At 42.1% G+C, this 14,365-nt stretch overlaps 1 protein-coding gene across 1 annotated transcript in view; it reads right to left on the bottom strand.

Moving 5' to 3' along the window:
• LOC135221689 (stalled ribosome sensor GCN1-like) overlaps positions 1-14,365 on the bottom strand; it is a 339,764-nt gene that overhangs the window by 275,896 nt on the left and 49,503 nt on the right. Inside the window, exon 3 of the mRNA XM_064259421.1 lies at positions 7,692-7,887. Within this exon, the coding sequence (XP_064115491.1) occupies positions 7,692-7,887 (196 nt within the window). The remainder of the gene's footprint in view (positions 1-7,691; positions 7,888-14,365) is intronic.

The raw sequence follows: 14,365 nt of genomic DNA, 5'->3' as shown, positions 1-14,365 counted from the left end.
AGACAGACCAAATTACGATAGCCTAACTTTATCCCATCTTCTACTTAAAAACAAAACCAGCAAAAGGGAATTATCAAAGTTTTGTTTTAACGTTTTACTCGTTTGGTAAATATGTACAGCCATGAACAACCGAATGAGAAACAATGTTTTACCAAGTACAACCGAATTGGATAACAACATTCATTTGGCTTGTATTTCAACCATCGTACGATAGTAAACACTTACTGCAGTTATGTTATAAATGACATTATGCATAATAGGACTGATATATTTTTAGGTAATAAATTTGTTTGGTATAGATCAAAGATCGGCAAGGAAACATACTATTAAATTTAAACAAAGTTGTAGCTGAAGCTGAGAACACTTTTCAAGCTGCTAATGACTGTTATTGTGCATCGGTAACAAAGATAAACTCCCATGAACTTATCCGATCAAACACAACCGTAAATAAAGTTGAGAGAGAATAATTTTAATCAAAACTTCAGGTCTTGAAAGAATACAGTTTACTGCTGTTTTCAAACCGATAAAAGATAAATAACGTAATGGTAAAGCTCGTACTAAGAAGACATCAAGTGAAAATAGCGAACGGAATCACAAAATATTCCTTACACAATAAACATGCCCACAAAGCAATCCGTTAAAAAAAATTATTTAGTTCCCAATGAGACGTATTAAATTCATATTTCGACATAAAATTAACATGTCTTATAACAAAAAGATGACCTTGTCTCATATAAGTAAAGTATCTAGATATTCTTTTATACTAACTATAAGCAAAACAATTTGCTCTGAATTGATATATGACAAAATAAACTCGTATTCGCCATCAACTGATTTCCAAACCAAAACATTGATCGCTTTGTTAGTATTTTATAATACAATACTTAAAATGAGAATGCATAAAATATAATAGGATAGAGTAATGTATAATTTTTAAAAGATTCACAGAAAAGATGCATATTCATTATGCTTTTATTCCATAATTATATGTAGACGACAGCAGCCTGATATGTATCGCTCAATTATGCCGATATCGGTCCGAATCTAATCCGATTTACCATGGTATCTATCATCGTATACGCTTGGCTAACTTGTTAAATGTTATTCAATTGAACCTAGAGAAGTAGCTGAAACTAATAATTACTATGCCGTATATGTATTAGTATACTGTGTAGTGTAGGGTACGCTACCATATATGTAAAGATGGTACTGATGACCCAAGTGTAGGTTAGGCTATATTCGAGATACGATTTTTTTGACATACGATGATTTTTCAAAACCTAACCCCATCGTAAGTAGGAGAATACCTGTAGTCGTATCAAAATAAAAATCGGAAACTCTTGGGAGGCCCGCAAGACTGTCCAAGGAAATTAAAAGAAGGTACTGTTTGTCTCAGTCACACACCAGAAGAATTAACTTACAGGCATACACCTGTACTTGGACAGTACAACTGATAACAGATCTTATGTTGCAAGGAGAATATATAAGTACTATGCACTGTCAGCCAACAAAGAATTGGCGTAGTTTCTTAATTCACTGTTCGTTATGGAAATATTGCCATATGCAGGTGCCAGATTATTTACTTAACAATAAATAACATTTCCTTTCTAAGGTGCTATACTTGAAATAAATTACATTGGAACTGAGTAGACTTATTGAGTAGACTTATTCAACGTATTAAAGATAAATATTTTGCAAAGTAAGGAAAATATATATCGATGGGTCCATGAATTCTAATTTTATTCTCAACTCTAGCTTCATAACAGCATATGCCTTTTGAAGTTGGGTGTTGTCATTTCATCTACAGCCGATAAATAATACATTAAGGCATTAACATTCTTTAATAACGATGTTTAATTAAACTAATTTTGTCCTTTGATCAATAAAATAATTTGCATGACACATTTAGTGGGCCTTAACTGGACTTCCAATTTTCACACATGATTAGCCCAGGTCTATTTTCAGCAGTATATTCTCTGATACGTAATGTGAATGAATATTTAAAACAACAATATATATCTATGAATTTGCTTTGTTTTATTATTCCCGTTATTCTTGTTTTATTGGCCATGTTCTCCTTTTTTCTTATCCCTTTTGTAATTGCTAAACATAATTTACTCAGACCTAGTTATGGGTGTCGTCACTCCTATCCAAAGCGTACGCCCTCCTGATCACCTCACGAAGCCAGAAAGAAGGTGTTCTTGGATACCTCTTTCTTGGTAACACTGGTGCTAACGAAGAGGCGTCGACACTCAGGCCTGAGGTGCCGAGTTCTCTTCAGATAGCACTGTAGCGCCCTCACAGGACAAAGCAGCATCTTATTCGCATCGTTATCGGTAAAGTCCTTCAGGGAGGGGATCGTGAATGACTCGAACCGGTCATCAGGGACCAAAGGGTTCCGAGTCTCGCCACGAAATCCGGGAGGAAATCGAGCGTCACAGATCCCCATCCCCTCGAATGCTTAACATCGAAGGAAAGACCATGAAGTTCCCCCACTCTCTTCGCCGATGCCAGGGCCAGCAGGAAGAGGGTCGAGGATCAGATCCCTGTCTGACGACTCTCAGAGTGGCTCGAAGGGTCTTCGAGTCAAACTACTAAGGACAAGAGTCACATCCCACCCCGGGGGCCTGAGTTCCCAGGGTGGGCAAGACCTCTCGAAGCTCTTCATGAGGAGGGAGATCTCGAAGGAGGAGGAGATATCCACTCCCCGCAGTTTGAGGACTAGGGCCAAGGTGGCTCTGTATCCTTTAACTGTGGAGACGGAGAGGAGCTTCTCTCGCCGAAGGAAAACAAGGAAATCCGCTACCTGTTGAAGAGTGGCTCTGAGAGGAGAGAGACCCCGTCCACGACACCAACCACAGAAGACGGCCCACTTCCCCTGGTACACAGCTGCAGAGGACTGTCTGAGGTATTCAGCCATCTCTGTTGCTGCTCAGCGAGAAAAGTCTCTTGCTCGCAAGAGATGGTGGATAACAGCCAGCCGTGAAGAGACAGGGATTGAACCGATCGGTGGTACCATTCCATGTGTGGTTGGCACAGGGGTTGTGCCAGGGGGGGAAGCTCTCTCGGTGCTTTGGCAAGCAGAGTCAAAGTTGACCGAAGGTTGAAATTTTGGCACTTATCGTTATTTATATAAAAATATTTCAAACCTGATAAAAGCTACAACCATGAGTTGTTTTAGTTGTATTCTACATGAAATTGTGCAAATTTTCATATATAATACTCCATGTAACGGCTAATATGAAATGGTGCAAAAATTATGTCAGTGACGAAATAATTTCCGAGATGTGTCGCTGATGTTTTTTAGTGTGAGAAGAAAGAAATTCGCGCTTGCCTGCCTGGGTAACGATTGTAAACAAAACAACGCCTTGAACCGTGAGCTCCCAGCATCCCCCAAGGAGCATGATTCAAAAGTTTTCGCCTGGTAGGTCTATAAGTATTTTTCCGCGAATTTAAAAAAAAAAATTTTTATATCGACTTACCATATGTCCAATTGGCACCCAACAGACAATTTATATCGACGTTTAATATGTCCAATCGGCACCCAACAGAAAATTTATATCGACGTTTAATATGTCCAATCGGCGTTAAAGGGTTAGGTAAAATAAGTAATCTTCCTTTAATCTGATGTCTACTGAGCACCACTCACTAAATGCCTTTTCAGCGGCATTCAGTCAAAACCTAATAAAGTACGATAAGTTCAACCGAAGGGGGAAAAAAAAACCCACAGGTGCTTGGAAGTTGAAGCTGGGTGCCTCTTAGAAGTAGAAGAGCATTTAGGCAACAAACACCGATGCTCAGGAGAAACTGAATCTGGGCTTACCCAGAAAATACAAGATGGTTAAGAGCTGCATTCAACTTCCTTGCTTCGTTTGTAGGGAGGCGGAGATAAATGGTCACAGTCCACAAAACACCTCTTCAAAGGACAGGAACTCTCATAGTAGCATCTTCATAGCCTTTAGTCCACCTCAGAACTAGAAGATCTAGAGGAAAAATCATGCACTGGGACTTCAACAGGATTAGCTGATGGGGCACCTGGGCACCTACCCATGGGCAAACCCCACTGACCTCCCTTGGACTACCAGTATGCCTCATCCCTGGTGAATGGGAGTCTGACAGGGAATCTTATCTAGGAGTGTCAGCGGGACAGGTAGACACCTCCTCCGCAAACACTGCACTAGCACTTGCACTAACACTTTGAGCATTAATCTTATCCATGAGAAATTTCACCAACGCACTTGAATGCTGCATAGTATTAACTGTAAGCCCGAACTTCTGATCAACATGGGCTTCAAGGCTGGCAATGGCATTAGATGGGCTTCAAGGCTGGCAATGGCATTAGATGGGCTTCAAGGCTGGCAATGGCATTAGAGTCAGAAATTGGGGGTCTGACAAGGGAGAGGTTACAGTAGTCGGAGACTGGTTAAGGGGGTACAAACAAAAAAAGTAGAAGACATCCAATTTAGAACTGCAAACTAGCTAGATTCTTAGCCTCTGCTCTAATTGCAGTTTCCCTCTTTCTATCACCTTCTAATTTACCTAAATATGCTTTAACCCTTAACCCTTTAACGCCGAAAGGGTGTAATAAAAATCGTCTCCCGTGTGCCGGCGGCATTCGCGAGTGAGCGCCGAAGCGGAAAAAATGTTTTTTTCAAAAAATCATAGCACGCTTAGTTTTCAAGATTAAGAGTTCATTTTTAGCTCCCTTTTTTGTCATTGCGTGAAGTTTAGTATGTAACCATCAGAAATTAAAAAAATATCATTATCATATATAAATAATGCGATATATGATAGTGCGAAAACAAATTTTCATATATGATTGTATTCAAATCGCGCTGTGAGCAAAACGGTTACAGCTAACGATTTGGTTTTTTTCCACTGTATTGTACACTAAATTGCAATCATTTTGGTATAGAACACATTGTAAAACAATCAAGGCAACACAGAGAAAATATCACAAAAGGATGCATGAATTCGTAACGAGCAGACGTAAAAAAAGCTGTTTTAAAAAATTCACCATAAATCGAAATATTGTGCTAGAGACTTCCCGTTTGTTGCAAAATGAAGGTAATTGATTGAATATTACAAGACTGTAAGTGTTGTAGCTTACAATTGCAGTTTTCGACCATTTCGGTTGAGTTAAAGTTGACCGAAGGACGAATTTTTTCTATTTATTGTTATTTGTATGAAAATACGTATTTCAAAACTGATAAAAGCTACAACCATAGGTTGTTTTTTGTTGTATTCTACATGAAATTGCGCAATTTCATATATAAAACTTTATGTAACGGCTAATTTAAAATGTTGCAAACATTACGACACTCGCACGAAAAAATTTATTTTTTTATCGGAAGAGTTACCGACGGACGTAAGGAAAAAGTTTATTTCATAAATTCACCATAAATCGAAATATTGTGTCAGAGACTTCCAATTTGTTTAAAAATAAAGGTATATGATTGAATATTACTATAATGTAATAGTTTTAGCTTACAATTGCATTTTTCGACCATTTCGGTCGAGTCAAAGTTGACCAAAGGTTGATATTTTGGCACTTATCGTTATTTATATGAAAATAATTCAAAACTGATGAAAGCTACAACCATGGTTTGTTTTTAGTTTTATTCTACACAAAATTGCGCACATTTTCATATATAAAACTTTATTTAATGGCTAATTTAAAATGGTGCAAACATTACGACAATCGCACACAAAAATTTTGGATTTTTTTCGGAAGAGTTACCGCGCGGACGTAAGGAAAATGTTTTTTTTTTTTCATAAATTCACCATAAATAAAAATATTGTGCTAGCGACTTCCAATTTGTTGCAAAATAAAGCTAAATGATTGAATATTACTAGAATATAAAAGTTTTAGCTTACAATTGCGTTTTTCGACCATTTCGGTTGAGTCAAAGTTGATCGAAGGTTGATATTTTGGCACTTATCATTATTTACATGAAAATATTTCAAAACTGATAAAAGCTACAATCATGGGTTGTTTTTAGTTGTATTCTACATGAAATTGGGCACATTTCCATATATAAAACTTTATGTAACGGCTAATTTAAAATGGTGCAAACATTACAACAATGATTTTTTCGGAAGAGTTACCGCGCGGACGTAAGGAAAATGTTTTTTTTTTTTTTTTTCATAAATTCACCATAAATAGAAATATTGTGCTAGAGACTTTCAATTTGTTGCAAAATGAAGGTAAATGATTGGATATTTCTAGAATATAAGAGTTTTAGCTTACAATTGCGTTTTTCAACCATTTCGGTAGAGTCAAAGTTGACCGAAGGTTGAAATTTTGGCACTTATCGTTATTTACATGAAAATATTTCAAAACTGATAAAAGCTACAACCATGAGTTGTTTTTAGTTGTATTCTACATGAAATTGTGCACATTTTCATATATAATACTCCATGTAACGGCTAATTTAAAATGGTGCAAAAATTATGTCAATGTGATGAAATAATTTCTGAGATGTGTCGCTGATACTTTTTAGTGCAATAAGAAAGAAATTCGCTCTTGCGAGCCTGCGTATCGATTGTAAAGCAAACAAAGCCTTGATCCGTGAGCTCCCTGCACCCCACAAGGCGCGTATTCAAAAGTTTTTGCCTAGTAGGCCTATAACTATTTTTCCGCGAATTAAAAAAAAAAACTTTTTTTATATCGAAGTACCATACGTCCAATTGGCACCCAACAGACAATTTATATCGACGCTTAATACGTCCAATCAGCGTTAAAGGGTTAATGGACAGATATATTCACAAGTACTAATAACAGGTGGTTGACGGATTTACTCAGTATTACACACCATCAATTTGGGGAAATCAAGCGGGAAAGAGGTGTCATTACTTCTATAGCCCATAAATTCACTATTGGTAACTTTTAGACTGGTTCAGATAAAGTGGGTGCCTCATGATAAAGTTAGTTGTATACTTGATTTCAAGGAGAGATGTACTGCCTCTCTCTCTCACCAGATTGCTCATGAATATAACCAGGGGATGCTGTTGGTTTTAGTTCTGATATTTTATAATTGTAATTATGCAAATAAAAGTGCAAATAAAAGGGTCTTCCATTTCCCCTGATCTTAGTCCTTACATTCTGAACTGATCTTAGTCCTTACATTCTGAACAAGTCCAATTAATAGATAAAGTCTGACCCCCACAATTGGTGCAGATTGTATGGGAGTCATATGATGCTTTGATCATTCTAGTTTTGCAGCCTTTATTACAAAACCTATTACTAGCACTGTTAGTGTCCAACATAATCAGTAAGTTCATAATTCATAATTAAACAAGTCAAAATACACCTGAGCTATCTAAAATAGCGTGAAGGGCTACCAAAAATAACAAAGATTACATCACCAAATGGAGACGCCAAAGAACCATCCAGTGACCAAACTCAAAGTCAAGCTGCTTAGAATGGCTGAAGCTCAATCATTGACCAGCAGAAACGAATTGAGGTTATCAGCTTTTTGTACCAATTCTTCCCTGAAAGTGGGCAGTGTATTGTCTCCTACAAGAAAACAATAGGAGCGCTACCGTATAAATTCAATTTTTAGCTGCTGTGAGTTAGAATCATTAGCTATATAATTACTTGGTAGGTTACTTATATAAAAAGTAAAAATTAACTCAAGTTTAGTCAGTAAAATAAAGGTTTTAGCAGAACATCTTTGCAAAATACTTACGAGGAATGTGGAGCATTTGCATGAGGCTGGGCATGAAATGCAAAAGCAGCAGCAAGTGCAGAGATGGAAGCTGGGTGCTTCTTGGCCAATTTAACAATGACATCTCGTAACTTGCTCTTTGAAGAGTTATCGGTATAACTTTGTACAACCTGTACCACCAGTCTGGACACACCTTTCACAACCAACTCTGGTAGTTCTGAAATGTAAATACCAAGGAGCAATCAATCAATTAAATACATAAAAAATACAAGCATTCAATTACTTAAACATCCGTAACATGGAATTAAAAAATTATTAACACTGGATATATGTTCTTAAGAGTATACATGCCCTTACTGGCAGAATAAAATACTTCTATGGTGGCAAGACCTGTTCTTATCAGTAAAAAGGATCTGTCTCTCTTGTCATCAATCCAATTTCTTACTACCCTTATCTATCCTGCACTACCACAAAAAACTGATCAGAGTAAACAAACACTAGCACAGACTGAGAACTACAATTCCCAGAGTAAGAGGTCTTAAATGCTTTCAACTCATCTCAAGACTAATATTATGACATCTTCAGTCACAAATACGTAATACCCTTATCACTAAAAGATATTCCATGGCATCACAAGCACAAGCAACCTCATGATCCTGGATTGTTATTTCACACGTTTAAATTGAAGCTACCATAAAACATGTTCCTAAAGAAATAAAAAGAAAAATATACATAAAATGACTCAAATGGAAATATGTTATGACCATTGAGCTAGTACCAAAACTCAGGTGTCTGCAGACATAATTTGAACAAAAACATAATACACAGAGTAAATTCACACGAAGTCTTCTACTAACTGAACAATGGCTATGCTAAGATTTCAGTCCCCCCCCCCTATGGATATGCAGGGGATAGGTACCAGAACCCCCCCGCCAAATAGCTAAAACCTGCAAAAAGTTGAAACCCCTATAAATAAAAACACTTAAAATTCACAATTTTTTAAAGTAAAATGTTATTGTTATAATACAATTAAGTTTGTTCATACTTACCTGGCAGATATATATATAGCTGTATTTTCTGACGTCCGACAGAATTTCAAAACTCGCGGCACACGCAGTGGGAGGCCAGGTGGTAGTACCCATTCCCGACGCTGGGAGGCGGATATCAGGAACCATTCCCATTTTCTATTCATATTTTATCAATGCCCCTGTCTCCTGAGGGGAGGAGGGTGGGCACTCTAATTATATATATCTGCCAGGTAAGTATGAACAAACTTAATTGTATTATAACAATAACATTTTGTTCATGCAACTTACCTGACAGATATATATATAGCTGAATCCCACCTTCGGATGGTGGGAAGAGACAGAATAGGATTTGTAGGAAACTAAATTAAGTATGATGATACACCTTGGTTCCTCACCTGTTAGCAAAGTAGACTCTGTGATTACTGTCACTTAAGCCTGCTTCTGCTTAATCTGAGTTTGCCAGCCAGGTGGAGACCTGTAGTGCTGGTGCGCTTCTGGATGCTCGTCAACGGGGACGTGACCTCAACGTGACAAGACCATCGAACCATACATATGAGGGCTATGAAGCAACTGACCACCACCTGACCAGCCAAAGACCCCCTGAACACTAGACTAAGAGATGGGAGATCTTCACACAAGACTCACCAAAAACCAAAAACACAACAATTAAAAAACTAACCTAAAACCTAACTAAGGGATAGGGAAAGAGCTACCTCCAGCCCCCAAGACTGTGTCTGCAGAAACGTATGGCCCAAGAGAATTGCAGTTGTCATAAAATCGTTTCTCACATCCCTTAAGTAATGTGAGGCGAAAACAGAATTGCTCCTCCAAAAGGTGCCATCAAGAATGTCCTTGATTGACATGTTCTTTTGGAAGGCAAGAGAGGTAGCGACAGCTCTGACTTCGTGAGCTTTCAATCGTAAGAGGCTCAAATCAGTCTTCTGGCAAGATGAATGAGCCTCTTTGATGACGTCCCTCAGGAAGAAAGCCACAGCATTCTTAAAGGTAATTCCGGTCTCTTCACAGAGCACCAGAGATTACCTGAGGGACCTACTTACCTCTTTCGTTCTATGAACATAGAACTTGAGAGCCCTGACAGGGCACAGGACTCTCTCTGGTTCTTGGCCCACCAGACTTGACATACCCTTAATTTCAAAGCTTTTCGGCCAAGGGTTAGACAGGTTTTCATTCTTTGCCAAGAAAGTTGGACTCAAAGAGCAGACAGCGTTGTCTCCTTTGAAGCCCACTAGATGACTAAAAGCTTGGATTTCACTAACTCTCTTCGCCGTCGCCAGAGAAGTTAGGAAAAGAGCCTTCCTTGTCAAGTTCCGAAGAGACGCTGATTGAAGAGGTTCAAACGGACTTGACATCAAAAACCTAAGAACTACGTCAAGGTTCCATGAAGGCGGTCTCGCTTGAGGAATCTTCGAGGTCTCAAAAGATTTCAAGAGATCACAAAGATCCTTGTTGTCAGAAAGGTCCAGGCCTCTGTGCCTAAAAACTGCTGACAACATGCTCTTGTATCCCTTAATGGTCGGGACTGCTAATTTCTGCACGTTCCTAAGAAAAAGCAGAAAATCGGCTATCTGGTTCACAGAGGTCGTGGAAGAGGAAACTCCCTCCTTTTTACACCATGCCCTGAAGGAAGCCCACTTCGATTGATAGACAGCTCTTGTAGATGCTCGTCTTGCATTTGCGATTGCTCTTGCAGCTGCTTTCGAAAAACCTCTCGCTCTGGCCAACTTTTCGATAGTCTGAACGCAGTCAGACCCAGAGCGGAGAGGTTTTGGTGGTACCTTTCGAAGTGAGGCTGTTTGAGTAGATCTTTCCTCCAGGGCAACGTCCTTGGGAAGTCTACAAGGAAAGACATGACCTCCGTGAACCATTCTCTCGCTGGCCACATCGGGGCGATCAGGGTCAACCTCGTCCCTTCCGAAGCCGCAAACTTCCTCATGACTTCCCCCATGATCTTGAATGGTGGGAAGGCATACAGGTCTAGGCCCGTCCAACTCCATAGCAATGCGTCCACAGCGATTGCTCCTGGATCTAGGACCGGGGAGCAATACAGAGGAAGCCTCTTCGTCCTCGATGTCGCGAATAAGTCGACCAGAGGACGTCCCCACAACTTCCAAAGATCTTGACACACGTCTTTGTGTAAGATCCATTCCGTCGGCAGGATTTGGTCCTGACGACTGAGAAGGTCCGCCCTGACGTTCTGCACTCCTGCTATGATCTTGTCAGGATCGGATTTTCTTCACCTTTGCCCACAGCAGAATCTCCTTCGCTAGGTGAAACAAAGTCCGGAGTGTGTTTCCTCCCTGATTCTTCAAATACGCGAGGGCTGTGGTGTTGTCTGAATTGACTTGAACGATTTTGTTCGTCAATCTTTCTTCGAAGAACTGCAGAGACAGGAAGATCGCTGCAAGTTCTTTGACATTGATGTGCCAGACTGCCTGTTCCCCTCTCCAGGAGCCTGACACTTCTTCCCCTCCTAGTGTTGCTCCCCAGCCCGCAATGGAAGCGTCTGAAAACAACACTAGGTCGGGGCTCAGAAGACTTAGGGATAAGCCCTCCTGTAGCTTCTGAGGATCGAGCCACCATCTTAGATGGCTCTTTATCGACTCTGAGATCTTCAAGATCGCATTGAGATCGTCCTTGGCTTCCAATTCTCCGGCAGGAAAAACTGGAGAGGCCTGAGGTGCAGTCTTCCCAAGGAAACAAACCTTTCCAGTGAGGAAATGGTGCCCAGCAGACTCATCCATTCCCTCGCCGAGCAAGTTTCTTTCCCCAAGAAGGCTGAGATTTTCTCTAAGCCTAGCCGCTGACGTTCCTGGGACGGAAACGCTCGAAAAGCCACTGAATCCATCTGAATCCCCAGACACACGATGGACTGTGTCGGGGTCAGATGCGACTTTTCGAGGTTGACAAGAAGTCCCAGGGACTTCGCTAAGGCTAACGTTAACTGAAGGTCCTTCAGACACTTTTCTCTCGACGACGCTCTGATAAGCCAATCGTCGAGGTAAAGGGAAACTCTTATCCCTGAAGAGTGTAGCCACCTCGCCACATTCTTCATGATGATGGTGAAAACCATCGGAGCCGTGGTCAGGCCGAAACAAAGGGCTCTGAACTGCCACACTTTGTTGCCTAAAACGAATCTTAGGTATTTTCTTGAAAGAGGGCGGATCGGAACGTGAAAGTACGCGTCCTGCAGGTCTAAGGACACCATCCAGTCGCCCGGTCTCAAGGCTCCCAGAACAGACTGAGGCGTCTCCATCTTGAATTTGATCTTTTCTACAAAAAGATTGAGCCTGCTTACATCTAGGACTGGACGCCAACCCGACGACTGCTTTGGTACTAGGAAAATCCTGTTGTAAAAACCTGGAGACCCCAGGTCCGCGACTTGTTCCACCACTCTTTTCTCGATCATCTGTTGTAAAAGATCGAACAAAACTCGTTTCTTTTCTCCCTGATATGACGGAGAAAGGTCTCTGGGAGTCGTGGAAAGAGGAGGAGGATCCAAAAAGGGGATCTTGTACCCCTGCTCCACGATCTTGAGGGACCAAGGGTCCGTATCTCTCTCTCTCCATGCTCCCGCAAAAGACTTCATTCTGGCTCCGACTGGTGTCTGAAGGACATAACTTTCACTTTGATGGCTTGGGTTTAAAGGAAGCTCTTCCTCTTGCAAGCCCTCTCCCTCGAGGAGCTGCTCTCGAGGGAGGAGCCCCACGAAAGGGTTTAACCTTATTCGGAGGTCGCACAAAAGATGAAGTGGAAGGAACTGCCGGACGTCTCGAGGACTGGGCTAAAAGGTCCTGTGTCGCTTTTTCCTGCAAGCTACTTGCCAGGTCCTTGACCAAAGTCTGGGGGAAGAGATGGCTCGTAAGAGGAGAAAAGAGCAGTTCCGCTTTCTGAGCGGGTGTAACAGATCTAGCTGTGAAGTTACACAGCAAAGCTCTCTTCTTCAGGAAGGCAGGCCCAAAATGAGAGACAAGCTCCTCCGAACCATCCCTGATGGCCTTGTCCATGCACGATAGCACGCTGGACAGCTCCCCCAAACTGAAAGAATCCGGGCTTCTAGATTGTAGATCTAGAACTCCCAAGCACCAGTCTAAGAAGTTGAAAACTCAAGAGTCCGTAGCAGTCCTTTCAAATGATGGTCTGTCTCCGTAGGGGTCCACGACACCTTGGCAGTGGATAAGAGGGACCTCCTCTGAGAATCCACTAAGCTAGAGAAATCTCCTTGTGCTGAAGAAGGGATCCTCACACCCACGTCTCCTTTGGTCTCATACCAAATACCCCCTTTTCCGCTGAGTCTAGAGGGAGGAAGGGCGAAAGTTGACTTGCCCTGATCCTTCCTTCGTTCCATCCAGTCCTGGAGTTTCTTGAAGGCCCTCTTGGTGGAGAGCGAAGTCTTCATTTCGACAAACTCTGGGGTCTTACATGACTTGGAAGACGAAAACTGCGAGGGAGGAGACTTGGGAGCTGCAGGCTGAAACTTGTCCCCGAAGGACGAGCGCAACAGCCGCACAAGAACCTTGTAATCCGATACTGAAGACGCAGAAGAAGGTTCCTTTTCTACCGAGTCAGCAGGACTACTCAATTCTTCTTCCCTAATAGGAATAGGAGACCGCCCCTCCGGAGAGGGCGTACGTCCAGCGGGTCTGGCCTTGATCAAAGACCCCCGTTGCTTAACAGCAGAAGCTTCATCTAGGCTGCCTTCCTTGCGGCAAACCTTACAGCTCGAAGGAGGCAGAGCGTCTTGACGACGATGAGCGTCCTTGACGGCGCCCAAGGCCGCCTTACTACTAAGAGAAGCGTGACTTTGCTAGTCTTAACTATCTCTTTATAAGGAGACACGTCACTACGAGTGTCCTTCCGAGCGTCCTGGTGTACGTCTTCTTCCTGCTCGGCGTCCTCCGAAGCGTCCTGGAAAGCGTCCTGCTGAGCATCCTCAAAAGCGTCCTGAGCGTACTCAAAAGCGTTCTGAGCGTCCTCTCGAGCGTCACAGCGAGCAGCCTGCCCATGACGTTTAGAGGGAACGAAAGCGTCCTGGCGACCCGCTTTCTTAGCAGGCGAACGAGATTGGCAATTCGCCGAAGGAGACGCAATCAGAGAAAGAGACGAACGAGGAGAAAGAGAAGGAGACTGCTTCGTCCTCTTGACAGGCAGCCTAAGGTCCTTCCTCCGCTTAGGCTCGACTGCTGCTGGGCGAGTCCTCTGAGCCATTAGCGCTGACAACTGGTCCTGAAGGGACAAAAGAATATTCTTCGTGGGAGAAGAACGAACAGAGGGGGCAGGGCTGATCCTGCGAGAAGACGAGGGGCGAGGGGACGCCTCCTTCCTTCTCACAGCGTCCTTGCCGGATGACATCCTACCTCTCTTCTGAGGCGGAAAGGCGTCATACGCATCCGGAGAAGAGAGCAACGAAACTGGCGAGACAGGACGTGAAGCGTCCTCACAACGAAACGTCCTTTTCAGCGGACGCGAGTCTCTCCGAGCACTCCACCCCTTGCGCGGGGAGGACGCCTCGGAGGACGAAAAATGATATTGTTAAGATACAATAAAGTTTTATACATACTTACCTGGCAGATATATACTTAGCTATAGACTCCGTCGTCCCGACAGAATTCAAAACTCACGGCACACGCTACCTGGTAGGTCAGGTGA

The sequence above is a fragment of the Macrobrachium nipponense genome, chromosome 3 (genome assembly GCF_015104395.2).
Source record: "Macrobrachium nipponense isolate FS-2020 chromosome 3, ASM1510439v2, whole genome shotgun sequence".
NCBI lineage: Eukaryota > Metazoa > Arthropoda > Malacostraca > Decapoda > Palaemonidae > Macrobrachium > Macrobrachium nipponense.
The sequence above is the reverse complement of the archived record's forward strand: the minus strand, read 5'-3'. Positions and strand labels throughout refer to the sequence as shown.